The sequence below is a fragment of the Diplotaxodon limnothrissa genome, linkage group LG10 (genome assembly GCF_057381915.1).
Source record: "Diplotaxodon limnothrissa isolate DT_005_m linkage group LG10, D_limnothrissa_male_GT1.1, whole genome shotgun sequence".
NCBI classification, from domain to species: Eukaryota; Metazoa; Chordata; class Actinopteri; order Cichliformes; family Cichlidae; genus Diplotaxodon; species Diplotaxodon limnothrissa.
Genome location: NC_140605.1, coordinates 17,989,429 through 18,017,381, shown reverse-complemented (window position 1 = coordinate 18,017,381; position 27,953 = coordinate 17,989,429). Strand labels below are relative to the sequence as shown.

The following is a 27,953-nucleotide window of genomic DNA, read 5'->3' as shown; positions in this document are numbered from 1 at the left end:
TTATCTCTGCAAAGAGCTGAGAGAAGTATTTGAATTACAGCGACTGCGTGATGCCCTGTGCGTGGGTGTGACATGGGTGGGTGAGTAATTCTGATTAGTTACTGCCCTGTGTGTGGGTGTGGCTGGTCCCGGTGAGAGATTCTGATTGGTAGCAGCAGCTCTGTGGGAGGGAGAGGAGTACTGGGCCTGCTGAGGACAGCCATGGCAGTGAGTGGGGGAGTCACACCCTGCTACAGGTGAAGAGGAAAATAATGGGGATGAGGGAAGTGGTGAGGTAGAGAAGGAGCGGTGGAGTGGGGAGGACGCTGGAGACACGAGAGGGCTGGTCTGGAGACGCCACAGCAACTCCTCGTTGTTCCGACTCAGGCGCTTCTTCTCAGTGCTCTCCTTCTCAACGGACTCGTGGAGGTTTGCGTTCTCCTCAGACAGTTGTCTGCAGGGAAAAAGACAAAAAGGGAGGTAAAGTTAACTTTCACCTCAAAGGTTGACTCTGGATGTACCTACAGGAGAGGTAGGCATGAAGTAGTGAATGCTGAGCATTAATGTTAATGATGATGCCTCTTACCTGGACAGGGCTAGGTTCTTTTCAATGCGAGCTTTAAGATCTTCATTCTGCTGTTGCAGAACCTGCACTTTTTCCTCGAGGAACACGTTCTTTTGGGCCTGCTCAAAAGCAGAAAACAACCATACCGCAATCTATCATTATACAGACCACACTGACCTTTCTGTCTATTCAAAATAGTGCGAATTTGTGGAAAAGGCAGTGTAGAAGATGCTGGTTACGGTGGCTTATTTGAGCCTACCACTTTCTCCAGGTCAGAGATCTTCTTCTCCTGCTGGTGTATCTGCTGGTTCTTCATTTCCACGACCTCCTTCAAACTCTTGAGGTCTTGCTCGATGTGTTGATATGGCGCTAAAGCATCCTGCCAAAAAATAAGCGCATTTAAAAATAAATGAATGAAAGGGAGTGTTTGAATAAAAGGCACCCAGCGTCTCAGAAGTATGCCAAGTTTCTGTTTGTGCTCTTTGTATATATATGCAGGGTATTTACTCACCACTATCTGTTCATCTGTGCTCCTCCTCAAAGCCTCCTCAAAGCGTTTGGCCTTGTCCCTCAGACTCTGGTTTTGAAAGGTGAGCGTATCCACTTGATCCTGAGAAAATGCACACACAAAAATACAAGATTACACACTGTACCAGTACAGACGTCTATGTTTAAACCTAAAAAAAAGATCTTCTTTTCAGTATCATACCTGTAGAGAAAGTCTAAGCTTCTCAAAGTCCTCCTCTAGAAGGATCTTCTGTTGCTCGTGAGCTTTCCTTAAGTCTATGTGCAGATTTAGAAGGATGATAAAAGAAGAGAGCTGGTGTGACTCCCTGCAGTGCTTGCATCATATTGTGTTTTTTTTTTTATTAAACAAACCCCACATTCATACCTCTCATAGTACGGGCATGCTCTTCATGGAGTGTTGCCATGGTGATGTTGTGCATGTCTCTGAGTTCCTGAATGGCTGCCTGATGGCTGACTGTCATCTCTTCGATCTAACGCACAGCCACACACGTGTACACGTGCACGTTAAAGCCAGCTAATAACAGAAACAAACCAGTCACCTCCCACCGATGCCTTTCTCCTACCTGCTCCTGCTGTTGAGTCCTACACTCCTCCATCTCTGACCGATGCTCCGCCTTCAGGTGCTCCGCCTCTGCTGAGTGACACTTCCTGAGTCCTTCCTCCACAGCAGCCAGCTCTGCCTCCTGTTGCAGCTGCAGCTCCTGCAGCTCTCGCTCAAACGCCACCTCCAGCGCTGCCTTCTCTCTCTGGAGTCTCTCCCAGCGCACTGAGTTTGAGGCTGTGCATGAAGTACATCTAGTCATCTAGTTATGCGATGAGGACACTAGCAGCTATAGAAAGCTTAAAACCAACATTTCTATTTGGAAATCATTAATGCAAGTCGTTTTATGTTGAAATATAAAATGTAAAAATAAAAATATCTGCCTTTTACACTGATTACACCTTTACAATTCACTGTATGAACAGCCCAGGTGTGAATAATAGGTAGTTATAATGGTCTAGTGATTCTAACTAGAATACATTAACTGTGCTTTAGTTAATGTAACAGCCGTACATTACTTTAAGTGATTTGATTTTTACCCATTTCCTCTCTGATCTTTTGCATTTCCAAAGACAACTTCCTTTGATTTTCTTCTGCGGTTTCATTCTGAAAAACAAAAATGAACGTCATTGTTGACACAGTGCACAGCCCAAGTACAAATCAACTGGAATTCTTAAACTCAAATGACCTCAGACTGGCCTTGAATTTGGCCAAAGAGAATAATAAAAGTTTAAATAATGAACAGAAGGCCAATAGTCTATCTTTGAAATGATTTAATTATGGATTTACTGGCCTTTTAACTACAAAAAACTTGTTGACACTGGGTTTGTTTGGCATTTTAGCTGCAGTACTGACTGCTTTAGTGACATTTAAAAGATTTGACAGAAAAATAAACATTGTAAGAACCTGTTAAATAATCTGAATTTAGTAAAGTAGAAAAAAGTCTAGCTCATGCCCTAAATTGAGTATTACTGCTTTGTACAATTCACTTACTAGGATGTTATTTGTGAGGCTACAGGTAAGGTTGATGGGTATATTAACAGATGCGTTTTTCATTCATTAACCAACGTAGTGGACAGCATGCTTTGATTTGAAATGTACCCAAAAATCCACACTGCCACAAACAGCTCTTAATCTTTACCTTAAATAGCAGTAAGGGATTTTTTTTTACTGCCAGAAAAAAAATTCTGTTGCTAATCAGAAGCTTTCCAGATGTTATTGCACTGATTAAAGCCTCAAACCATATCAGAGCCCTGACTGTGGTTCACAGATGGCTGTAGACATTCACTTTACTTCTCTCATACATGATGACGATGATTCAAACCAAAAGTTTCAAATTTGCATTTTCTTGTTGGTGCAAAAATACTCTTTTATGTCAGATTATGTTGTCTTTAGTAATTTTGGTAGGCTCTGCTTGAGAAAAGGGAAACATATGTGCGTTTGTGACACATAACAAAGTGCCCAAAGACGCAATTTCAAATAGTTTTTTTGCTAAGTTGTGTATTATGTTTAGACACCACACTAGTTTAGGTGTTTTTTTGTGTGTGAATGATTCATAGGTTAATGTTAAGTGTCTTAAACAAAAGGCCATTCATCAGAAAATGGTCGGGTTCACGTACAGGACTGAAAATGAGTGAAAAAGCAGCCAATGATGCCAAAGACCTTCAGAAACCCTACCTACCGCTTAACACCACTTTAAAAAAGTACAAGAAAGTCTGGCTTATACAGAACTGTTTACACAGTATTATATACAATGCTCTAGCTGTAGTTTTTGACTGATGCCAGCAGAGGGAGCTCAAATCCACTCAAAAGTCACACTTGTACTTTCCCTGTCTTGAATATCTGCAGTGTGGACCTGTGATTGCAGCACTCAGACAATGACCATAAAGAAGTCAGACAGTCCCCCGACAGTCTGGCACTGGTATTACTACCACAGCACCTCAGAGGTGAAATCATCCCATTAGACAGAGAACTGGATGAAACCAGATCAGTGACACACTGAACTCTGGTAGACCCTTTCCACAGTCACACTGTTCAAACTGTTTGTCATCCAGCATGTCATTGACCATGCTGTGAACACTTCATGCTGTTAAATACTGCATGTGCCCTTAAATTCACGCGTGTGCACTGTGTGCACGTGTGTCATACATATTAGGCTTGGTGTAAACACTAAGACTGCGGTATTATGTTGTAAATCTGCATGGGATGGCAGGTGAACCTTTAAGCCTTAATATGGTGATTACAGTAATACTGTGCACAGTATCATTCCAGTTCGCTACCTTGAGGCAATAATGCTGAGTGGTGACTATGAAAGCTTCTAGACCCAGCGAAGTCTTCTTCAGTTCATCTCTAAGAGCTTTCAGCTGCCTCTCCTGCTGTTCGCAGCGTCCCTGCAGCCTCTGAACCTGAAAAGCGACACAGAATAATACCAGAATGAACAGCCCAAACGGTGCTGCAGAGTTTCTCAGTTACCCACCTCTTCTCTTTGCTTTTCTTTTTCTCTCTCCTCCGCTTGCCTCTGTTTCTCTTTCTGTTGAGCCTCCTCTTTCTCTCTCTGCAGGTTCTCCTGCTGTTCTTGCTGTAGCCTCAGGGGGGCCACGCGGCGAGGGGAACCAGAGGGAGCTGAGCCCCGGACTGCTGCTGCACGCAACAAAGACAATCAAATAAGGTTAGAATGAGCGTGTGTGTGTGTGTATGTGTGTGTGTGTGTGTGTGTGTGTTTTAAGGAAACTAACAAGACATTAGGGACTCACAAATGTATCAACTGAACATCAGCCAATTAAACATATATACCGAAGTTTATCTGTTCTGTCACATCAGTTTTAGTGTTGAATGACAGTGACAAAAAGGAGAGGCACTTTTAAAACAGTTCAGTAGTTTCCCAGCATAAAGAGGTAACAAACAGGAAGTAAATACATGAAACCAAAAAAATATCCTTAATGGAATCTGGCAATTTTAAACATCAAAATTCAACTGGTGAATCAGTGATCGCATTTTCAGGATAAATGGTAGTAATTTAATTAAATCTATTTTTTAATACAGTCTTCAGGTAGTTTCTCATAATGAACCATTTAAACTCATGATAAATGTGTAAACTTCTCTCATATAACGATTTAACACCACGATTATGCTAACGTGGGTGTTTTATTTACAACATGCATATGTAAAGAAACATTTGGGCACATCAAAGTAACGGTGTCTGAAGGGGCACAATCATTAAATCATAGCTGACACACAAGCAAGGCGATTAACCCTTGCGCCACCTTGTTACAGTGCGAGTGTGTGTATACCATAAAATTTACTCTATATTAGCAACAGACTCACAAACCAGCCTGTAGGTGGAAATGTGCTTGCACACAAAATAAAATCACAGCAGAACACCAAATCACCTGCCTCAACGTTATAATTCAGGCCTGCTGGAGCATGGGGAGTGGTCTCCATGGCAACACGAGGCTGGGCTTGGGGAGCAGGGTCCCAGGTAATGAGTGCAAAATTGTTTGGAGGGAGGTGGGGGTGCGGAGGGTAAAATACAAAAAAAAAGAAAGAAAAAAAGAGCAACGAACGGATAGAGCGGAATAGCTGCAGATGAACTGAATAACTGTCTTGGTGATTGATGTCTATAACCCGTTTAACCAAATATAACCAAAGGGCTTTGGGTAGAAATGTAACACATTAGTAGGAGTAGCTCTCTGAAAAAATGACAGAAATAAAGACCAAAAGGTAAAAAACTGCAGAGATGTTTTGATGTCATCTGTTAAAAAAATGCAAGCGTCAGCAATTGTTCCAGAGCTCCATCTATCTCAATGTCCTTTCTTTGCCTTGAAGCCTTATTAGGAATCCCTTTCCCTTATTTTCAGCAAATGCTCTCTGCCTCTTTTTCAGGCACATGTGCACAAGCATGCATGTGCACACACCTAGACATGTGCAGGTTCTAGTTGAAAGGTTAGAGAGAGGATACTGAATACTAAATGAGCCTATATGGATGAGTGTGAAGGCAGCATGCAGATGAGAGCGGAGAGGTGGATGGATGAGAAATAACGATGCAAGAAACAATGAGAAAAGGTAATGGCAAATCTTGCGGAGAGCTTAGATGGAAGTGTTTGTCTGTGTGTTTTTAGGGTGTTCTTAAAGATATCAAGGCCGAGATATTCACGAGGTGAATATCAGTTTCACTTTCTCTCGCTAGCATCTTGCTGGGATCGTGTCCAGAGCAACTTCAAGGTGGAACAACAGTGTGCAAATTTCAGTAAACAAGAGCAAAATCAATGATGCTGGGAATTTGAAAGAAGAAAAATGCTTTCATTTTGGGACCGTGTAGGAGTAGACGAGGTCCGAGAAAGTAGCAGTAAAGACAAAGGTGAACAGCAGCACCAAAGTGAGAAAATAAGTGGCCTGAGGAGATGTGTTTGACTCTGCTAGGAAACATCTGGATTCTCTCCGCAATCCCAAAAGAAAATTACTCTGCTCTTTCCAGACCACATGGATGAAACCACAACATAGAAGAAATTGTTAAATATCACAAATTTCCACCTCAAACTGTTTAGAACCACATCTGGGTATTAGAAATATTTGGGGGGCGGGACACCCCAGAGCAGAGTGAGGTGGAGCTATACAATACGTGTCTTATTGATCAGGATGAATAGTGTACAATTAGTCAGCCACCGGGATTCTGGCACAGGCTTTTTTAATTACATACAATTTGACTTGCCATCGTAGGACAAGCACAGGTGTCTATATTACCATCAATAGTTTTCTGCCCCTGTGTGCGAGTCAAACTGTTCGATTTCTAGCACCTCTGTTTTGTATTGTAGACAAAGAAAACCACTATTCCATATATCTACACTTTGCATAATAACAAAGAGGAAAAACTTACCTGGAGACTGAGGTTTGGGAGGAACCACAGCCAGCCTTTTTGGAGAGGACGGGAGAGAACGTGTGACTTCTGAACTCCGCTGAAACTCCTTCCTGCTCACTGTCACAACACAAGGTGTTGATTAGGCTCCGAATATCACACAGTGACATTTGGCTAGTACAGCATGTCAGATATACACACATGAGTGTCAAATCGACTTTGCCTGCCTGCCTCAATCTTTTTTTATTGTACTTTTTTCCATTTCTTGGCTGATTTTCCTCCTCTCCTAACTTTTTTCCAATCTTTCCAGTTACCCCTTCTGCTTTCATCTCCAGCTACATCCCCCCTGCTGTGTAGTATAACTATGTCCCACAGGATTGCGGGTCAAAAAGAAGCTGAGCAGATGTGCTAAAAATCCTCCTTCGTCTATGTGACACTATTGCACTTTGTAGTCAAGACAGGAAACAATTAGGAACTCCCAATGATTTATTAATATTATTTCAACCCTCAAAAACATTCTCCTGCGTTTCACATTGAATCTTTTGCAGAATAGTGAATGTAAGAACAAGTGGCTGGATTTGAAACAAGTACACGGGAGCTCGAAATGTAGAAAATTGGGGCGAAAAATTCTAAGTGGAGGAGAAAAAAGAGGTGACGCAAATAAAGAAGTAGGAAGGAAGGAAGTTTCAAGAGGTTAGCAGGGAGACTGGTGTGAAGAAGGCAGGAGAGTGGGAGCGAGACCTTGAAAAGAAACTAATTAGACCTGTTACGGGAAAGAAGCCTCTGATCCTGAACAAATCCCCATATAACCCTGGAGGTTTCTTTTGCTCTGCAGCAACACTGTGTGTGCGGTGTTCAGTGTGCATGTTTTGGTAAAATCATGCAAATGTGGCTCTCAGAGGGAATCTTTATTGCCACACACTGTCACATCACATCACCGTACTGACTCGAACACACAGTGAGGCTTTGTAGAATCTGAATTTAAATCTGGATGGGCTACTTGAAAATAAAAGGTCAGCAGATGCTTGTGATGTGAAGCTGTTTAGGATAGCACAGCTACATTTCCCATTGCCTACACGGAACACCATGCTTGTATGAGCACCTTTTCCAAACAAGTAGAACATGTTCAGATGACGATACAGATATTTTTTACATGAAATAACTGTTGTTATTTTTTACAGGCTGAAGCAGAAATACACGTGCTCATGACATGTTACTTCAGTTTTTTTGCTGCTAAAAGTGTTTCTACAAGTTACTTAATCATGGGGGTGTATTTAGTTTTTCCACATACAGTTTCTGCATTTCTGTCAGGGTCCTGGGTCTGAGCGACCCAGGATCCCTGGGCAGTCATGGACTTGTGATATTATATGTATTTTCGGTGTTGCTGCCCCTCTTCTCCATGTTTGTAGATATGAGTGTGTGTGTGGGTGTGTGTATGGGTGCAGGTGTGTCTGAACACTTGTTTACAGGCGCCTTCAGGCCTGGTGGGTGTGGCCCTGCTAGGGGACTGGCCACACCCAAGCCACACACCTGCTGCTGATCACGGCTCGTCGGGGGAGCTACTTAGGAGAGTCTTGGAGCTCCCACCGATGTGGGATCATTGAGTTAGACTCCCAAGTCAGTGTTACTCCAGGAAGTACTGATCGTGTTTGCCCGCGGGGGTCAGTGTCTAACGGCTGCTTCCATTGTTTTCCCTGCAGGAGGAGCATGGAGAGGAAGGACAGCACGCACAGGGTGTGCACAGTCACGACAGCGGGGCGCACGAACACGGACGCCACTGGAAGACACACGCGGGAGTCTTGGGGAGCACGGGGATTAATTGTGCATCAGTATTTACCGCACTGTAAATAAACACACAGTCTACACACAGAGCTCCGCGCTTGGGTCCTCACTCCCTACATCCCCACGGTCTGCCAGCCAGACCGTGACAATTTCGGCTTGATTTTTGGTAAATAAATAATAAATAATGAAACACTGCATGTGTTGGTGCTCATCTGAGGTTCTATTTACCTCATTGTGGGACCTGATGCATAAAACCTTAGAATTCAAAGATGGTGTACCTTCTGTTTTATTGCCATGACTGTACATATGAGTCTGTACAACCCTATAGAGAGCCAAAAAAAGCCTTAATGCAACGCTAATATAAAAAAAGGGTATGAGTCAGGTTGCCAGGAACTTTCTACATCAATAATTCATAACACACTCTGTATCAGCTCAGGGCACACAGGGTGAAGGATATTTTCTCATCCCCACAACACCGTCTGCATCCCTGATAAGAACCTGTTGGCAACAATAGCGATGTCTGCATTGTTTTGTCTCAAATGTATTTCGCTTATGTCACAGAAGAGAACATGTAGCTCTGTGTCATCTATTCAAGCAGAAGCAGGACATTTTTATAACATCATATAAATGTGGCAGAGTGAAGTGCGATACTATGGAGCGCCTGGTGTTACTTCATGTATGATAATACAAATGCATTTGAAAAAGAATATTGCTGCTGTCAATTCCATCCTCTTATTCCTGGTGGCACTCGATTGGATATGCTGCATAGTGTGCCTCCTCTAATGTGGATTTCTCATGATATTTTTAATTATTTTAACATATGTGCACAATACGTGCCTGTAAACCACATATGTGACGACAGCGTGAGACAATAGGACACAATCTGTTACTGGAAACATGCATCTCTCTCTTTTGCACACATCCATAGAGAACAAATGTGCATGTAAAATATATATTTCCTACATTTACTACACAGAGCTTATGGGTTTCGACTGATGTGTGGTAGTGCAGAAATGTTAGCTGTGCCAAATCACAGAAAAAACAAAAAAATGCTTTCAGTTTTATCAAACCAAGACTCTGTGCGCTGTTCCAGGAAAACTACTGACCTCCAGGGGAGCTTCTTGACTGGGGTGGCAGGTAGCGTCGGGGCAGTGCCGGAGTGGAGGGGGGCTGGAGGCTGTTGCTGCGACATTGTGCCCCTCTCTGGTGATCTGTTGACGCAGTGCCAGTTGTCACTCTATGAAGAGGAGGCTCCTCACTCACACTCAGACCTAGAATACAAAAAAAACAAAAACCAACTCATTACCTTCAGAGTTTTCTGCCCTATTTTCTGTATTTCACATCTCTTGCGATCACATATTATTCCTATAACTGGACAGGGTTATATTCTGACTGAATTTAGGGTCACTGGACCGGGAAATGGTTTCTAACCTCAGGGTCTCACTGCTGCTGCCCCCAATTTCTTGTCCGTTAACCTGGGACATACACTTGTCTTTCATATACCCACACAATCTCAAACACACACACATACAGGGATTTGTTTACACAGGGAAACATCGACAGGCATACAATACTTGGAACATGTATACTTGCAGTGATTACTGCTCTTCCTGACTCTTAATGGAGCTCTAATCTATTGAAAAACTGACAGATAGTTTACACACTCTCTCTCGCACGGCATAAATCCTGCTCATCTCCCCGTTCCTGATCAATAGTGACACAAGAGATTACCGGCATTTCTCAAGCTTCAAAATTTTTCCATCAAACAGGGATTAAGAATTGGTTTTAAAACTGATCGAAAGAAGCTATGAAATTATCATTAAGCCATTTAGCACAACTTGTACCTCACTGTAACGCAAGTTGGTTGCTTAACAACACAGGAAAAAAATCCTGTTTGAATGTATCTATCAATACTTTCCTTTGACCAGCCGCAAGCCCATAGTGACTGCAAACTTACTTTGCTCTTTGATGCATGAATATTGTGCAAATATAAAAACAGCAATATTATATGTAATATTCCAGAAGCAGGAAACAACCTGGACAGGTCACCAGTCCATCACTGCAAACTCTCACATCCACCCCTACAGCCAATTTAGAGTCACCAGTTAACCTTACTAGCATGTCTTATTGTTCACTGATTTGTCAGCACACAGTTGACATATGTTGCATTCCCCAAGCTTCCATATTATCCCAGAGCTCCTCTGGGAGTTCATTACTAAGGCTGCTGACAGTCTGACAGCATTTCTTTCTCATTAACCAGCTGAAGATATGGTCAGTTTATCTCATTCAAATCTAATCTTGGAGAGAGGAGTGGACTACGTTCACAGAGCTCTGTGGCTCAACCTGTCAGCATCCTTTATATTAGAGGTTTAAAAGATGAAAACCTAGCCTAGAACATTTAAACTGAATTGACATAGATCAGTTGGCTGGCTGATATAAACAGAGATGAGCTCATTCGTCAGAGGTCAAATATGGACAAATGAACTCCCGGAGCACAGAGAGGAAGAGAAAACGATGATGTGGGGAATACAAAACTGGGGAATGCTGTGAAAGAGAAGATGGCGACTATTTTGAGGGCTTAGAGAAGGAGAAAAGGGGGGATGCATTTCATTATCAAGCTGATATGCATCACTTATTGGCTAATTGCCAGCTGATGATGGATAACAGAGAAAGAAAGAGGGAAAAGGCTGGATGCATGGAATTAGGAGGAAGGCAACAAAAGGATATAAAAAGACCTACAAGGAGCAATAATTGGTGCTGCAATGGAGCCGGCAGCAAGCTTAGTATTTTACAGAGACGGATGAAAAATAGCAAAGAAATGAAAAAGGGACCATGAATAAGAGGAAACAGCTGGGAACAAAAGACAGCAGGCTTTTGTTCTCAGCGGGAGGCCATTTTATTGGATGGGTTTGTTCCTCATAGCTAAACCAAGACCAGCAGAACTGACCTGGCTTTTTGGTTTTCACTGGTATTCACTGGCAAAAACGACATTTTAATTTGAAAGTGAAATAGTCAAATGCTTCGTTCTCACTGCGACATGAACTCTTTTGGTGTTTTTCACATTCACATTTATAGCACGGAACTGATCAAGCCCATTCACGTTGAAAGTAACCCAGGGGGAATGCATCCAGGTGCAAACATGCATACGCAGGCGCTGATGTAGGAGCTTGCAGTGCAGCTTGCAGTGCTGACATGGCAAATCAATAGCCCCCCTTTTTTTCCTGAAAAACACCTACCACCCAACAAAAAGGCGAATGATGTATTATGTATTATATGAAAAGAAGAACCATGCGGTAACAGATTCTTTGAGATATTTGTAAGATAACTAATGAAGCAGGTAAAGGGGTTACATTGGTCCTGTTTTAAGTCAGGGCAGCACGGTGGTGGTTAGCACTGTTGCCTCACACCAAGAACATCGTGACTTTGATTTCACCATATTTCCTTCATGTCCTTTCCTTCACCAGCTCTCTCCCAAAGACAAATAACCTAGTTGGGTTAGGTTAACTGCTGATTCTAAATTGTCATAGGTGTGAATGTGAGAGCATATTGTTGTCTGTCTCTCTGCGTTAGCCCTGCAACAGACTGGCGACCTGTCCAGGGTGTACTCTGCCGTTCATCACATGTTAACTGGGATAGGCTCCTGCGACCCTGATAAGAACAAGTGGAAGAGTATAGATGTTTTAAGTTGTGGTTTGTGAGCATTTCTCGTTAATACCTACTGATCACTACACTCAAACTTGTACTTGAAGAACAAAAGAAGTACAAAAAGTATTCATGTTGACACAATGAACAGATATCATCGTTTCCCTGTTAATATTATTATGTTTAACTTTAAGTTAATGTTAATTAATGCGCTTTCTTTGCGTTTTAATCAATAAATCCATTCCTTTATTTTATCTCACTTTTTTTTGTTTAACAACAAAAGTACAAATACCTTAAGACAGAGATTACACCTTGCGCCTTAAAATGACTGAGTTTAAGTCATTAAAAGAAATAATAATTAAATAATATTTTTATTTTATTTTTAATAATAATTAGAAGAAATAATCAGAAAAACAAACAGCAAGAAATTAATTCACAAAGTTAAAAGTAACAGATCCAGGTTTGCTTGCACGCTGCTTTTGTAGTGTGATTTAAAACAAACTATAAGTGATGAGTAATGTAAGTCAGTGTGTAAACCTACTGAAAATTTTTTCCATTTATACACCAACTTTTAAGCCTAACCCTAATATTAACTTTTTAAACTTTTTTTTAATTAGACCACATGTTCTCACAGACAGATGTCAGTTTCCTTTAACACTGTTCAGTGCGAAAGACAGCGTGTGTAATGAAGCTTGAAACTCATATTCATCAGAGGCCATAATTTGTTCTGCTTATTAATGGCTTCCTGCTGATTCCTTCCTTCAGCTGGTTTTAAAGGTGGAATAAATGAAATTCAGAACAACTGTCAAAAGAAAAAAAAAATCTAGCCACATAAGGAAGGGAATTTGACTCCATCGACTCTATCCAGTATTTGTAGATGAACCAGTAAAAGAATATTTGGAAGAAAAGCTATCTAAATAAAATCACATTAATAATATTAAATATTAAAAACTGGTCAACAAACAGATTAACTTGAATACTGGGTTTCCAAAGCATGCTAACAGAGTAAGATGAATAAAACATAGAATAAGATACAGATTTGATATTCAATATTCAGGTTACATTAATCGTTTTAATTGAAAGTGCAACCTGGAATTGACAAAGGAGGTTGATTGGTTCAAAATTAGAAAGTGTGGCTTTAAATATGCTCCAAACTGAAATTTATCTCAAGCTACATTAACTTAAAACTTTAAGTTAAGATTGTCACCAAATGTCTTCTCATGGTAACTAAAAAACAGTTTGCAAACGCACGGAATTGTACATCCCACAATTCTCAGTTTTATATCAGGGAATAAAACGCTACAATCATGTGTGATGTTCTTGAAAGTCATGGTAAGGTTATATCTGAATATATAAATATCAAATTAATAACCCCACAGAGCAAAGGCATGGGTTGTAGACAGTCGAATTAAATGATAACACAGGAGCTGACGGCAGCAGCCTCGGGCCTCCTTTCCTCTCTTAGGACACAGATGCCAAGAGATTAAAAGTTCATTCCAGCTAAAAGGACAGCGTTTCTCCTCTCATGGTCAACAAGAGAGAGATGCTCCTCTATGATAAGGAGCACTGACTGAAAGCAGTCAAATGGTAATTTAAAGTTCAGTCTTAAGAAATGATCTCAGAGTTAGACTGGAGGAAAAGCATTTTCTCTTGATTAACCTCCTAAGACCCGAACTCTTCCAGAGGATGCATTTTTAATTTCTCTTTGACATTTGGGCATATTGGGGCCCGATGAATGTAAAAACAAAGAATTATCAAATGTTTGTTTTTTTTTACCTGCTTTTTGTTTCTAAGAAAAATGAGAGCCACAAATGAAGATATTTGTTAGAATTTTGATAGAACAGTGGCAGTATAATGTCCTCGTAAGTGGATATCAGGCCCTTGTAGAGCATAAGTGAGTATTTTGGTCTAAATAAAATGTGATGTCCACATATGTGGACGCAGGGTCCTAGAAGGTTAAATATAACACTGCTGTTAGGCTCTTGATCAGTCTTGAAGAAAGTAGATTTCTGAACATTCAAAGCAGGAGAGAATAAGCGAAAGATTTAGGATGGAGAGAGGAGGCAGTAGAAGGAGACCATCTGTTAACCACAGTCTGGGTCCAAAGTGACAGCCAGAATCATCCCTGCTGAAGTGTTCTTAAGCCGAGCCATTTGCTCTGCATTTCTTTCAGCTTCTGGTCACAAGCTTGGACAAAAACAGTCATTTCACTCACTGAGGCAACATCACGAGAAGTGAGCACAGGCAGTCAGCACTATTTCAGCAGTATTCAGACTCTGTCTCCAGGCACTAAGCCTTTTACAGAATAAGTTAATGAAAATGCATTTACCACCATGGTGCTGCTACACCCGCCTGTTAGTTATTGACACTTTTTGGGATAATATCAAGCTCCCTGTTTAGGTTTCTGAAAGAACAAAGCAAAAAAATAAATATTCATTTATTAATTTTACAAGCTTACATTTTTCAGCCATGAAATTACATATAACAAGTGTGACGACATTATTTATGTGTCTATAAAAGAGGTTGCCTTTGAGGCTGTGAAATAAAAAATATAATAAAAAGGCAAAAACTAGTAAATAAAAAACAGGAAAAGAAACGATACTGGCTGACAACATGAAACTTTCTAATAAAACTCAAACAAAACTTAACTTGTGTTAGCAGCTATTTTGTTATTCCAAAATCTTTTCAAAAATGTTTGACTTCCTGCAATTATCTCATTAAAAAAGATATTTCCTGGAGTTATTTGCTTCTTCTAAGAGATGCATCAGTGAAAAACTAAAATAGCAATAAGAGCTCCTCAGCGGGGAGAGAACGAAGGACAGGGGTGCTGCCTCTTGACTAATATGCATGCATCTTTGTCAGTCTAAAGCATCTTTTAAGCTCATAAAGCTCGATTAACACAGAGCTGGTTGAAATAGAGTGGGAGTTTAGCAGTTAATAAACAGCCCCGTCGAGCCCATCCTCACCGCTAGAGCACTGCCGCTTCAATAAGCCTCTGCCATGTTAGTTTTTTCTCTCCTCTACCACAGAATGCCAGCCATATCTAATTGGCCCATCTAATGTTCTCCTCCACCAGCGTGTGTGTGTGTGTATGCTTATAAGTGTGTGCGCACATGCACCACAGAAACCATCTGTTCACAGTGAGCGAGCATGAGTCAGAGACTAGATCTGAGCCATGGCATCTGGGGTACGGCATTCACTCTCCTCTCTATGCAGCTCTCCGCATGCCTCGCTTTCCGCTCCTTTTTCCCCCGTCTTCCTTCCTCTCTCCCCTTAGCTCATTTTGACTCATTGAATTTGCTTTCACCGCTGCATCTCCCTTCAGCTCTTCTTCTCCCCTCAGCTCCCTGCTCGCTCCAGCCCGCCCTTCGTTTGATTTCTTACAATATTTTATTATCGCAAGACAAGACAAATAGAGCTGATAATACACAGTTTGTTTTGGCGATTGAGTTTCTGTCATGGAGTCGGTGTTGCTCAAAGGCACAGGCTTAATCAACTGTCTTCTGCTGGAATCTTCTCTCAGCTATGAAACAGAGTCTGTCAATCACAGAGGAATTAACAGCACACACCCCTCTTTCATGTGCGGATGCAAGAGGGGTGTCTTCAGTGCAAAAGCACGCAGACATCCACACACACACACATGAAACATCTTGGGAGATGTCAGCCACTGGGCTAAAGCATGGATTGAATTAATGGCTAATCAATGCCATGTAGAGTAAGCTATGTGCCTCTAGATACTCTACTCTAGCCTCTAGACTAACTCATACATATTTCCATGTATACTTATATACAAACTGCTGATAAGAATCAATTATGGTCAAAGCAGTTTAGCCTAGTATTAGCTTAGTGTGTGAATGTTATGTGTTCCTATGCAGAAAAATGCCCTAATTCCAATTAGCTCTAATAGTATCAAATAATTGCAAATAATTTTCATTAATTTCCCCAGTTTCCTGATGCTGTATGACTCTTTTTTTCATCCCACTGTAATAATAAAGTTGAATGGCTTATAGTTGAACAAGCCATCAGCTATTTTTACTGAAGCTACTATCTACGCTAGTCCTGCACCGTACACACACACACACACACACACACACACACACACACACACACACACACACACACACACACAACCCACTGAGCTGGAGGATGAACTACAACAGTGGGAAGTATAAACTCCAGGGACATTCCTCTAACCCACTTTACTAGTGCCCTGCAATCTTTTCCCAAACGCGTTACTCCTTAATGATTTCTTCTATCAGTACCATCCAGAGCACTAATGGAGTCCGTTTTGCTCGTTGATCAATGGGGAATGCTTCTCTCTGCACAAGTAGGTACTAGGTTGCTGGAGCTCCTCTGACATCCTTGACAGAAGGATGTGAGAATGCATCTGTCAGTCTTTCTGTTCTTTGATCGAAGCTGGAGCGTGGTGAGATGGGGCAAAGATCCCAGAGCAGAGGAGGAAAATCAGGTATTGCAAATCTCTCTCTACAAATGAGTTTGTGCAGAAACACGGACCAGTCTCTCAGAAAGTGCCGTGAGCTATATAAAGATTTCTAAAGGCGTTTTTTGGGGGGTAAAACTGACAATATTTAAAATTCAAATTGAGGAAAGGCTTCGGTTTAAATGAAACGTCAGTCTTCCTGTATTTTGACAGAAGAAGTGCTTAGGATGTTTGGGAGCAACCCAGAAACTGACAAGGCTGAAGTCTGCAATGAACTGGGAAATGCTGCAACACCTACATTCCTTTACACAGTAAAGCAAGTTTTACATTGCCATGGACAACTGAACCCAACTGAAGTTTGTAGCTGCCCACATAAACAAACCAAATGCTGGAGAACGGTTTTATGGCCAGAGGAGACAAAGATTAAGCTATTTATTTACAAGAACTAGAAGGTATGTTTGAAGGACAAAAGTGAGGCATTCAAATCTAAGAACTGTCATGTGGATTAGAGAAACTCCTAAATACATTTATTGTTGTGGTTTTAAACTCATTATACATATAAATGTATGGCAACTCACCCTAATCTCTTTTTTTTTTTTCTTTTTTTTTCTTCTTCTTATCCCACAACTTAGACATTCACATTATTCACACTCTCATTACACATACATATAGGATCTTGGGGGTGGGCACAATCACGGAGTCCAAATTACCATCAGGGTGTACACCTCACCCCTGGCGTCGTTGCCCACCTCTCAATTTTAAATACACTTAGACATTGAGGGCTATCAGGAGGGACTATGCACTTACCTGCTGCTCCTTGGCAGGTAGCTCCATGCCCTCCTGGGTTTTAATTGCACCTTAGAACACACATGCATCAACACTACAATGAGCGGGTGGAGGGAGGTTTGGAGTCTTCTCCCACCCCCATTCTCTGCGGCCTGCTGGAGCGGGAGGGCTAGGTGGAGTTGGCCGTCCGACTGCGGTCTGGAGTGTGGGGCCTCCCTGCTGCTACGGAGTCGGGGTGGTCTGCCTCTCCCCACCGCAGGGAAAAGGGTAACACCACCTGGGTCTGGGTGCAGTTCCCCCCTCCAGGAGCAAGGGTACCTAGACCCGGTTTGTAGAGTACGCTTGGGGAGTGTGATCGTGTGTACAGCGTCTCTTTATGTCTGTCTCCACGTTGGTTGAGTGTGGAGTGAGTGCATATGAGAGCATGAGGGTGGGAATGGATGTTTGTGTCTGTGTGTGCCTGTATTTCTGTGTCTATATGTCAGGTTGGGTATCAGACGCCACCTCTCTGGGGACACCTCAGGCCCTCCAAGGTTTGGAGGCCTATCTCCACCTACCACCACTTCCCCTGCCGGTGGCGGACTCCCTCAGGTGTCGGTGCGTTGGTGGTTCTTTGTGTCTGGGGGTGGGCGTCCAGGTACACACCGGCTCACTCCTTGGCGGCCGCTTATCGGGGCCTGGAGCCTGGGGCTCGCTCGGGCCCCTTCGGGGGTGGGGTGCCCCCGGCCTCTCGGCCTGGGGCTCGGTCACTCAGGCACAGCTGGCGGCCGGCGGAGCTCACGGGCGCGTCACTGCAACTCCCCCTGGCTTCTGCTCCGCGGCTGCTGAGTGAACCCTCATCTGGGACTCTCCTCAGCTCTTACTGGAACAGTGGCGCGGCTGCCCCTCTGTTGGTCTTCCATGGTTTCTTGTGTTCTGGGGGCCTCTGGATGTCTGGAGTTTTGATCTCCTCCATACCTGCTTCACACCCTGGAGGACGGGGCTGTGGCCCCCCCACACTCCCTAGCAGATCGTTACATGGAGAAACCTTTGGAATACAAGCGCGCTGATCCACACAGGTATGCACACGGGTGTTCACTGCTCGTAGACCCAAATTACACCTTTCTTGGCTGCTACTTCGAAGCACATCTGTCCTGCGTGCTGCACAACAACATTGAATATTTAGTATTTACTGCTGTTTACACTTAGCTAGATTAATGCGATGGTGTTGTGTTTAGTATGTTGCTTTGTTTTTTGTTTTTTTTGTCTTTTTTTGCTTGTTTTCTATTCTTCTCTCAACAGGTGATCCAGGAGATTTTTTTTTTTTTCTCCCCCCCTTTCTCACTGTCCCTCTCCCCTTCTGTTTTTCCTTTCCTTCCTCTTTCTTTCTCCCTTTCCTATCTCTCACTCATGTCTGTCCCGTCTGTAACATCTGAAAATAAAATATAATAAATAATAAAAACAAAGATCGACCAAATGGACCAATACGGCAATGCCACGATGATCCATTTGGCAAAGTAAATCCATTGGGTATCCTTGTTGGTCTTCAGACAACAATTCTGATGGCTAAAGAACCAAATGGGACAGGCGAAAAAAAACAAAAAAAAAAAACAAAAAAAAACTCACCCTAATCTCGCAAAGAGAAGAGCTAGTATGACTGTTAAACTTATCCCCCCAAGAAAGTAAAGTAAAGTAAGACAAAAAGACATCAGACAACCTTGTGCTTGAAGCTCATCAAGTGCTCACACAGCAGGAAAGAAAAAGGAGGATCTGCAGTCGGGGGTTCAAAAAGGGCCCAGAGTTCAAATACTTCACTGATAAAGGCCACAAGCACCACGCAGAGTCAAAAGTGGAAATAAATGTTTCTGCTCTCCCCTTCTGTCTCCCGCACTGCATGCCACGTACAAACACACCAACAGACACACACATAAAACTTAACATCAAAGGACCTTAATCTTCCTCCTCTCACGTCTATCATCCTCTATTCCATTTTAGCTTCACCTTACACTGCAGCCGTTCAACAGCAGGAAGAGGAATATTCTGCTGCAGGCACTACTTTTAACAATTTCTAGTCTTCTCTGTTGTCCTGGCAGGTGCTGCTACACTTTCTGAGTATATTTGATGTATAAAGGTTTAACTGCCTAAGGAGTTTTGACCGACAGGTGATTGGCTACTGCACATTAATACCGAGAGCTTTTTAAATAGACAATGTGCCAGCAAGAAAGATCATGTCACATTGTGTTTGTTCTTCTCTGATTTAGTAGTACAAGTGTGTCATTACAGTATGTGAAGAGCTGCAGTGTGTCCTGATGTAATTAATGAATGTTTGCTCAGCAGAAATATCTTAAATCAAATTTCACTTATGTGTGACATTATTTGAAATATTTTATTTTAAGAAAAAAACTGTAGAAATGAAGGTTTTATATAAAATGAAGAATGTAAATTGATTACTTTTGGTCATTATCCTATTAGAGCACTTAATTATGAACAAATTTTACCATCTAGGTGTTGATTTGAGGTGAAGGATTTGGAGGTAGTCCTAATTCACTGTTCCATCCACTTTGTGCAATGCACCAGTGCCACGGCGAGAAAACAACCCATTATTTGTTCACTGTGGAAAGTGATGCTGATGAATCAGCAGTTTCCATGGTTGTTACTGAACATCCTAACCAGTTTTCTCCCATCTACGGGTGACAGTTTGGGTGTTCTCCCAGACCTTTGCCAAGTGGTGACATATCCACATAAGTTGTACTTGCAGTTGTTTAAATTGAGGATGCTGAGATGTATAGTTGCTTAGAAATAGCTCCAAAAGACAATAAATATTCATGAATAAAGGATTCTTAAAATCACTGATTTCAGCTTGACACACATACACGTGCCCCCACTCTTAGTCAGTAATAGTGCTATTTCCTTCATCAATACGTACAAAGTTTAAAACAATAAAAACATTTTTTTTCTCCTGAAGCACATAGGCTTTTCAAAAAGTAAAACCTCCCTATTTATGCAGCTTTGTTTAAAAAAAAAGAAGAAAAAGATAAACACATTCTGCTTTGGAAACCCAGAGGGATTCCTCTTTTCCCTGTTGCACTGCAGAGAGCCGTTCCCTCAGTACTGCACAGTTTGTGTTCACTTTTTAACCAATGGCAAAGAAAAGACAAGGATAAAAAAAAAGGATGAGCACAAGGGGGGAAATGAGGGAAAGGAGCGATGACATAACAGGGGGCCTGATGTGCGTGAGAGCGAGGCGCTTACGTCAACTGTAACTGGGAGAGGAAGAGCAAGCATTTCCTATGTAGGTCACATTAAATACACATGCAGCCATCACAAAATTCAGCCAATTATCTAACCAGTCTGCCAAGCAGCACTGGGATCACAACTGTAAATTCTTCCAGGCCCCTGCTACTGTGAAAATGAAAACTATTCACACAAGCATTGCTGTTATCTCTGCTAATGCTGACAGAATCTGCAGCACAGACCCAGTTACAGTAAGAGCCTGTAAAATTACTGGTAAGTCTGGGTAACGATGATGTGTGCTGTGTCGTTTTGACAAACCTCTAAGCGTAAGAATGGAAAGACCAACGTGGCCTGTGCACAAACCTATTGATGATAAAACACTAATGCGAATTGACAGCTACACACTGCACTGCTAGTGACTATAATCTGATTTTTCTTTGGTGTCCTCGTGTGTTATGGAAGATGTGCTTCTTGAATCTGTGTCTCTGCACACGATAATTACGTTGATATTGTGTGTGAAAATTCAGAGTGAAGGATAAATTGCAGGAGGGGTGGAACTCAAAGAGAAAGCAAACCCTAACATAATGCATGTGGGTGGGGGCTGTTTATGCAAACTATATTCATCAGGGAAAACACAGTGGAAGGCAACAAAAGCGCTTAAGTGCTTATCACTCTTAATGTATCATAATGTGGTGATAAAGTCGGCATTAAAGTTAACAGGCAGGCATTCGCGTGACGTGAACGTGGCATCATAGAAAAGCAGACGCGTGCATGGAAGGGCCTCTATCTGACGCGTGGTAATGGTGGTGTCAACAGATTTGAGCTGACTCACGGTGAGCTGTTCTGCAGGGGTCACTCTGTGTGCTGTCAGCAGAATGGGCCGAGGAGACAGAGGACACGCTGGAGCTCCGGACGAAGCCAAATGCCGCCAGGCGGCCCGCGGGCAGGCGGCTGGAGCTGAAACCTGGGGGGCGAAGACCCGACTGACTTGCTTTGGGAAGCAGAGACCTGCAGGCCGCTGCAGCCTGGGGCTGGGCTGCTGCTGTCGTAGTAGCGGGTGGGGTGGCAGCCTGGTCATCTGAGAATCAAGCATAAATCATGTTATCTCATGTGTATTACTGAGAATTCTAAAAAACGAATCAAGACATGCGCAATGAACTGAGAAAAAAAGAACTACTTCACTGCATTTCATCATATCTGGCTCTACTGCATTTATGCTCCTTTTATCTAAGTTGCAACAAATGAATCCTGATATACAGGGAAAGTGATTTTGTGTACAGATGTCTGTGTGTGTGCATGTATGTGTGTGTGTTAGTACTTATTGACTAAACTCATTAGGCAAAATATATACAAGAAGCTCAACAGTTGTGATGTTTATCCCCCTGTGAACCATTCATTATCCTGTGTTGACTAAGCTCTCAGTGGGCACCAGGAAGTTCATCATTCTATGACTATGACTGCTGCGCCAAGTAAATATAATAAGTATACACACAACAACCTGTGAACAGCTGTGTTTGGCTCTGCTGGTGATTGCAGACTGGGCTACTGGCCAGCGGTTTCTCAAATGTCAGCGCTATCATGGTATTCAATGTGACACTCACAGATTAGGTCATTGTTAATATATCTATCTAACCCATAACCTTACTGCCTTATTATCAGTAACCCTTCAAAGTTATCTCGAAGACTAAAAGCAGTCGTTTCCAAACTTGAAAGGTATGGAAGGTAAATTTTAAAAAAGAGAAACTATTGTTATTGAAGGACAAAAGGAAAATGTTTGGAATCAAGGAGAGAAATTGAGGTTAAAAAGGTAATCACAGCCTCATATAGGAAGCTATTGTCAGGGAACGATTGTGAGAAATCCTCTCTTTGCTGTAATCTATGGTTTCCAATGGCAATACAGATGAAATGTGAAGGCATGAACAACAAAGGCTACACACAAATATACACACAATGGGCAGTGGGCAAATCCCCAGGCCATGGATAAAAGCTCCATCTTGGCTGCACTAGCCTGCAGAACAAGGTCTAGATCCTGGGTGGAAGAGGAGCTTTATCCCCTGCTGGCTACAGAGATAAGGTAGGCAGCCCTCATTTCCTCTCCATTTGGCACAGCTGCATGTGCCAGTGCATGCTATGGGGGCAACCACATCGTGAGGACAAGAGAAAGAAAGAAAAACTTTGTGAAGGAGAAATAAAACTCTGTTGGAACAGAGAGGGGAAAACCTGGGAGAAAAATTAAAAAAGCTTCCAGTCTAGCTCCCTTCCAGCATCATCAATGCTGCTGCTCACACTTGTCATGTCCTCCCTCGATCCTTAGCGCCCGTCTGTGTGCCATGCGGTCTGTTCATTAGGTTGGAGCTTGCTCCTCTAGAGTGAGAAGGTCAGGATCATTCAAGATAAATGGTCTCATTTCTATTCTATCCTCCCAACCCCCACTCCTCTGTACTCATTCACTCTGAGAGACAACGGAGAGAAGTGAGCTTGGCAATCATCAACTATAGCCTAAATACCACAGCCGCAGACTGCTTGTGAATATAGAAAGCAGTAACCGGTGTCTTTATTCCACACATCTCAAAGTTCTCTGTGATAAAGTCACCATCAAAAAGCTTATATATAAAGGTCCTTTAGGCTATAATTGTTTTCCCTTAGAAAACCCTAAGAGTTTTGCCAATGCTAAAGACGTGAGCAAAACCATATTTCCGTCCACTGCCTTTGAATGAAAGCAAGGACATTAAGTAATTTAGGCCAGAAAAATTCAATGGGATAGGCAGCTGGGAAAGGTGCAACAATCGCCAGTCTTTTAGAGTCAGGTCAAGGTGAGACACAAAAACCTGCACCGATTACCTCCACTGAGTCTGAAATTCCATGTAAATGTAACACCTGAGTTTATTACAACCTCTGCAGCAGAACATGCACAAAGCATCAGGATCACTGCTTTTAGAGTAGATGAGAGTGTCAGCACGAAGAAGCTGTGGTTGCTACAACACATATGAGAAGAAGGTCCTTATTATAAAAACAATACAGTATTTAGACGTATCTATATAGTAATTAAGTAAGTAGTTTGAGTAGCTTGACAGCTACACAATAACTTTATAGCATAACTACTATAATCTGTGTGACACAGAGAGATTTCCTCTTCTCTCACATGTTGTTATTCACAGCGATGAATGAAATAAAGGGGTGGGGGGTAGGGTGGGGGGTTCTAGTTAGTGTTTTCCCAGGAGACTGATGAGAAAAAATGAAAAACTCAAATAATTTCAGCATTTCAGGTGCCGTTTATCCAACCATGCAAAGGGCATGGAGGATTCCAGAAGGAAGATAGTGACATCACTTAAGTGTTAATTGCTTTGTACTTCAAAGGCTTTAGTTCCCAGAGGGCCAAGCGGCATGTAGTTGCTATGCATATGTATTAATAAGGATTATGATAAGGAAGCCCAGCACATCATGAAACTATGCTGATCAACTGTGCATGTTCAGTTTTGGGTATGTATGTATGTATTTTGTGTATATATGTATATATTAAAGTACACATGTAGATGTACAAAATCTCTCCGGATGTTATCAGTTTGTGTCTGCGTTGGCACCCTCAGCTACACAGCAAATCAAACATGCATGGGAGTGATAAATGACACAGCCTGCCAGCAGTGTGCAGGATGATGAGAAAATTTTAGACTCCAATATTGCATTATCAGTTGAGCTGTGACTTAAATCTGAGTTCGGCAGCCAGAGATGCTATCTGAACCCTCAGAATTGGAAATTTTTTGTGCGCGAAGAGGAAAATGTGAGCAAGTAGTTATTTATTTATTTGATTTTGGTGATGGCAGCGTACTGGTGTGGAACGAGTCCCCTCAGAGTGTCTCTAAAAGATTCCCAATCAGATCAAAATTAATCTCAGAGAACGCATTTTAATGAGCTGCCTTCATCTCGGGCCAAGTTGATAAGGGGAGGAAAGGGTCTCAAAACTGCTTGGTGCGGCAGAGGAGAAGAAAGGTAACGCAGCATAAATTTTGGGTTGCTGAAATAGAATCTGACATGAGCTCAGATGACTCAAAAGAGGTCATTTACAGTTGCTATCCTTGCTGCTTTCTGTGTGGAAAATTCAGATCTGGTCAAATGTTTAATTTACCTGTATTATCCGGGTCTTTCTGATTAGTTGCTGGGGTGACAGGTTGGACCGGCTGGCTGAAGACTTGTGTTGACCTCTGACCTTGACTAGGTCCTCTGCCCTTGGCCGCGATCGTAGCCGTTCTGGTGACAGCTCCCAGTCCCAGACGCAGACCTCTGCCAGACCGCAGGAGACTGCCACTCCCTCCTGCCTGAGCAGCCGTCCTGCTCTGCAGAGCGTCCTCAGCGGAGCAGCCTTTCAAGCTGACGGATCTTCCAACCTAGAAATCAAAATCACCAAATGGAGTCAAATGCCATCAAAATAACTGACATGCTGTGTTTTCTGAAGCCATTTCTGTGCAGTTAAATCACATAAGAGCTTTCCATTTTTCATTGCAGCATTTCAAGTATGGGCCACACTTAAATTCATGACTAAGATAATAACAGCGTTTTCTTTTGTTTTTTTAACATTTGTGTGTGTTTGCTTTAAAACCCCCTTCAGACTTTCACCCACGTTTGTTAGCAACAATGTCTGGATACTGTAGCAGCTTTAATTTTGTGCAAAAATGCAACGCACCCTGTAATCTAATAGCAGCATGATGCTGATTATTGAAAAAAAAAGTATTTCTATCCTCAGTTTGGAACTCTGCTGCATGCTTCTTTTTCTTATATTGTGAGTAGAAGCAATTAAATCTGATGAAAAATGGAACCCAGCAAATCAGATGTTATTAACTCTAAATGAAAATGTAACAGAGTCCTGCAGGGAAACTGGAAGCTGCGGAATAAATTTGAAATGTTGACACTCTCAACAGTGTTACTGTGTTCTAGGCAAAATGCTAACACACATACATTGTCATGTGAAGCACTGAAAACTAACTCGTCCCCCGCGGACTTTGCACTTCAACAAGCATTAAATATTTATTTCCCCATGTTCGTGTTTGACTGCGTATATAAGTATGAATGCAAAATGAATTTATTGAATCAGTATCAATAAGAAATAGGTTTAGAAGCAATAATGAAGGTCCTCTGAGAGTGATCATAAAATGCAAAAGGCCTGTTATCAATTATACATGGTTTACTAGGCCTATCAGCATGATGGAAGCATTAACATGCTTAGTCAATAAACTGTGCGTAAGACTCATAATCAAAGAAAGACTTAAAATCACATCTCTACAGTAAACAGGACTCACCTCTGATGGTGTCCCATAGAAGTTGTCTGCCTTGCTGCCCAGTTTTGGAGGTGCTGTGTGGCTATGGGCGTGTACGGGTGGAACAGTGTTTGTGTGTCCAGGAGCCCTTATACTCCTATTCAGTATTCCTGATGGAAAAATGTTTGTCTGCATCTCCTGGCGGTACTTATCATAAAGCAGATTGGAGGCACAAAGAACTGGGGCTCCTCGGGTTTCCGGATCAGGCCTTGGGGGCTCTTTAGGTGTGTCTTTAAAAGATGTGGGTGTTTGGCTGTGGGTGCATGCGGACAGCCTGGATGGTAGCGAGGATACCTGATACGGTCCATCAGAAGCCTGAGGCTTAAACTGAGGATTCTTTCGGACGTAGGTAATGATTTTGGGGCGAACTCCTTTAGGTTTCAGTTTAGGTGATGGCGAGCTGTCTTTGGGGGAGTTGTTGTTGTTAGAGCTGGGGGAGCTTTGCTGGTTGTTAAGAGGCGCTTTGGGGATTCCACTTGTGCTTATATTAGTTTTGACTGGTGCTCTCAAGCAACTGTTGCCATAGCCCTGAGCTGATGTTGATACAGCAGGGATATGTCTAACCACTCCAGAGACATTCCTAGAAACGAGGTACATGGAGGGTTGCCTGCATGGTGAGCCCTGGGGTGTCCTGAGAGGGGAGTGTGGAGGGGTTGATGACCTGGATTCAACCCCAGTTCTGTTGGGACTAGAGCAATTCCTTCTGTATGTAAGCTGAGTCTGGGGTCTCTTCTCTAAGGTGGAAGGGTTTGAGGGATTGGAACTGTGGCGTGCACTTGTAGCTGGCTGTTTTTCCGCTGGTGGAGTCTCCCTTTGGGATGTCTGGCTGGGTTGCCTCAGCTGGGAGACTACAGATGTGTTGTACAGGTGGGAGAAATCAGATGGTTCACGTAAAGATGTTTTTGTAAACTTTCTGTTTGACCCATTACTGTGTGGATCTGCAGAGAGGTTAAGAGGAGACGGTTGCCCTGTCTCAGTTTGCCGAGTGTTGGAGTCTGCACTCCTCGCTCTTCCCATCTCCGTCTGACAGAGGGGCCTCACAAGCTGTTGGCGCCGTGGTGGCAGCACCCTCTCCTCAAATCCAGCCTTTCTCCTTTGGCCTAGCCCTCCATCAGAGGACAAGCCATTTCTATGACTTCTCTCATCTTTTCTCTGATCCTGGTATGAGAATGCTGGGTTAAGGGTCTCCTGAGGATGCATCGGTGGGGAGTTCTGATTGGCATCTACAGGGGCTGCCCTTCTTCTGTTCTGGGCTGAGGTAGTGTTTTGGGCATTGTGATAAGGGTTGGTCTTCGACAGAGAGGCGAGAGAAGTTTCTCCATCACCATCCAGAGCACTAGACAGGCTTCCACTGAGGGAAACAGCTGACAGGCTGGAGACAAACACATTCGTCTCAGACTTAGACTCCTTCAGACCTCCCTTCCATCTTTCTCTGCCTGACCTGGTGTCCTGTTTCTCTGCTGTCACACATGCGTCTAGCTCCTCAGTGCTATGACAGGCGATCCTTTTCTGAACCTCTTTGCCTCTCTGAATTTTACTCTCCACTCTGTTGCTGTCATTGTCATTTCTCCTCACGCCGGTAGAAGCAGAGCTGGCTGTTGAACTCGATGATATTGACATGGCACCTTCATCTTTTCCATCTTTCATGCTTCCACAATCGTCCTCCTCCTCATTCTCCTCCTGCTTCCTGCTTCCCAGGTAAGTATGTATCTCCTGACGTGCCAAAAGTTCATAGTCAGACTCCACGCATTGCTGCTCTGATCCCCAAAACTCTAACTTTTCTGGGGAGTCGCTCTGAGAGACCAAGGGAGGAATAGAGCTTGTGCCGTATCCCGTGTCCTCATACAAACCTCTTCTTTCTTGATCACTGATTGAGGATAACTGATTGGCGTTGTCATCTCCAGACTGAGTGAACTGGATCTGGGTTTTATTTCCAATCTTTTCTCCTCTGTCAACACTGACCCTCAGGCCTTGGATACTAGTTGGATTGCTCATGTTGAATTGATTTTTGTCACACTCAAAGACACCTGCAGGGTACTGAGGCCATTTATGGAGCTACAAAAGTTACTTCCCTCACTGCCTTTTCTCTTCAGGGTCTGATGACGGCTCTTTTGAATAAGCCAGGGACAAAATGTCATCTCATGAAACCTTTCTCACTTCACCTTTCTTATTTTGCATTTACGGCGAGTTAAAAAGTGGTCTCTGATGGTTTTTCACCACGATGAAGGTCTTTCAATCTGAAATAAAAGACAACAAAGGGAACTGTCAGAAAAAAAAGCATCAAGTAAACTTAATAAGCAGCCATTCTGCAGTTC

At 42.6% G+C, this 27,953-nt stretch overlaps 1 protein-coding gene across 2 annotated transcripts; it reads right to left on the bottom strand.

Annotated features, from left to right (window-relative positions):
- On the bottom strand, positions 1 to 27,633 carry mtus2a (microtubule associated tumor suppressor candidate 2a). Of its 2 annotated transcripts, none has more exons than XM_085363793.1 (15): positions 25,621 to 27,633; positions 24,453 to 24,711; positions 21,162 to 21,407; positions 9,354 to 9,518; positions 6,487 to 6,585; positions 4,090 to 4,253; positions 3,893 to 4,018; positions 2,153 to 2,219; positions 1,636 to 1,850; positions 1,437 to 1,542; positions 1,254 to 1,327; positions 1,056 to 1,154; positions 804 to 923; positions 566 to 666; positions 1 to 433 (listed from the first exon to the last, which is right to left on the bottom strand). In XM_085363793.1, exons 1-15 carry the CDS (start codon positions 27,631 to 27,633, stop codon positions 1 to 3), a joined length of 4,287 nt encoding a protein of 1,428 aa, XP_085219919.1. The 2 variants fall into 2 exon arrangements, with proteins under 2 accessions (XP_085219919.1, XP_085219920.1); XM_085363794.1 differs by having other exon boundaries at positions 4,090 to 4,247.
- Between the last annotated feature and the right edge of the window lie 320 nt (positions 27,634 to 27,953).

Excerpts from the sequence above, each read along its gene's own strand:
- mtus2a (XM_085363793.1), bottom strand. The coding sequence starts at position 27,633 with ATGAGCAATCCAACTAGTATCCAAGGCCTGAGGGTCAGTGTTGACAGA. Across the intron at positions 1,851-2,152 it reads AAAGATCAGAGAGGAAATGG|CCTCAAACTCAGTGCGCTGG; the intron begins GTAAAAATCAAA and ends CTTCATGCACAG. Across the intron at positions 1,155-1,253 it reads AGCTTAGACTTTCTCTACAG|GATCAAGTGGATACGCTCAC; the intron begins GTATGATACTGA and ends GCATTTTCTCAG.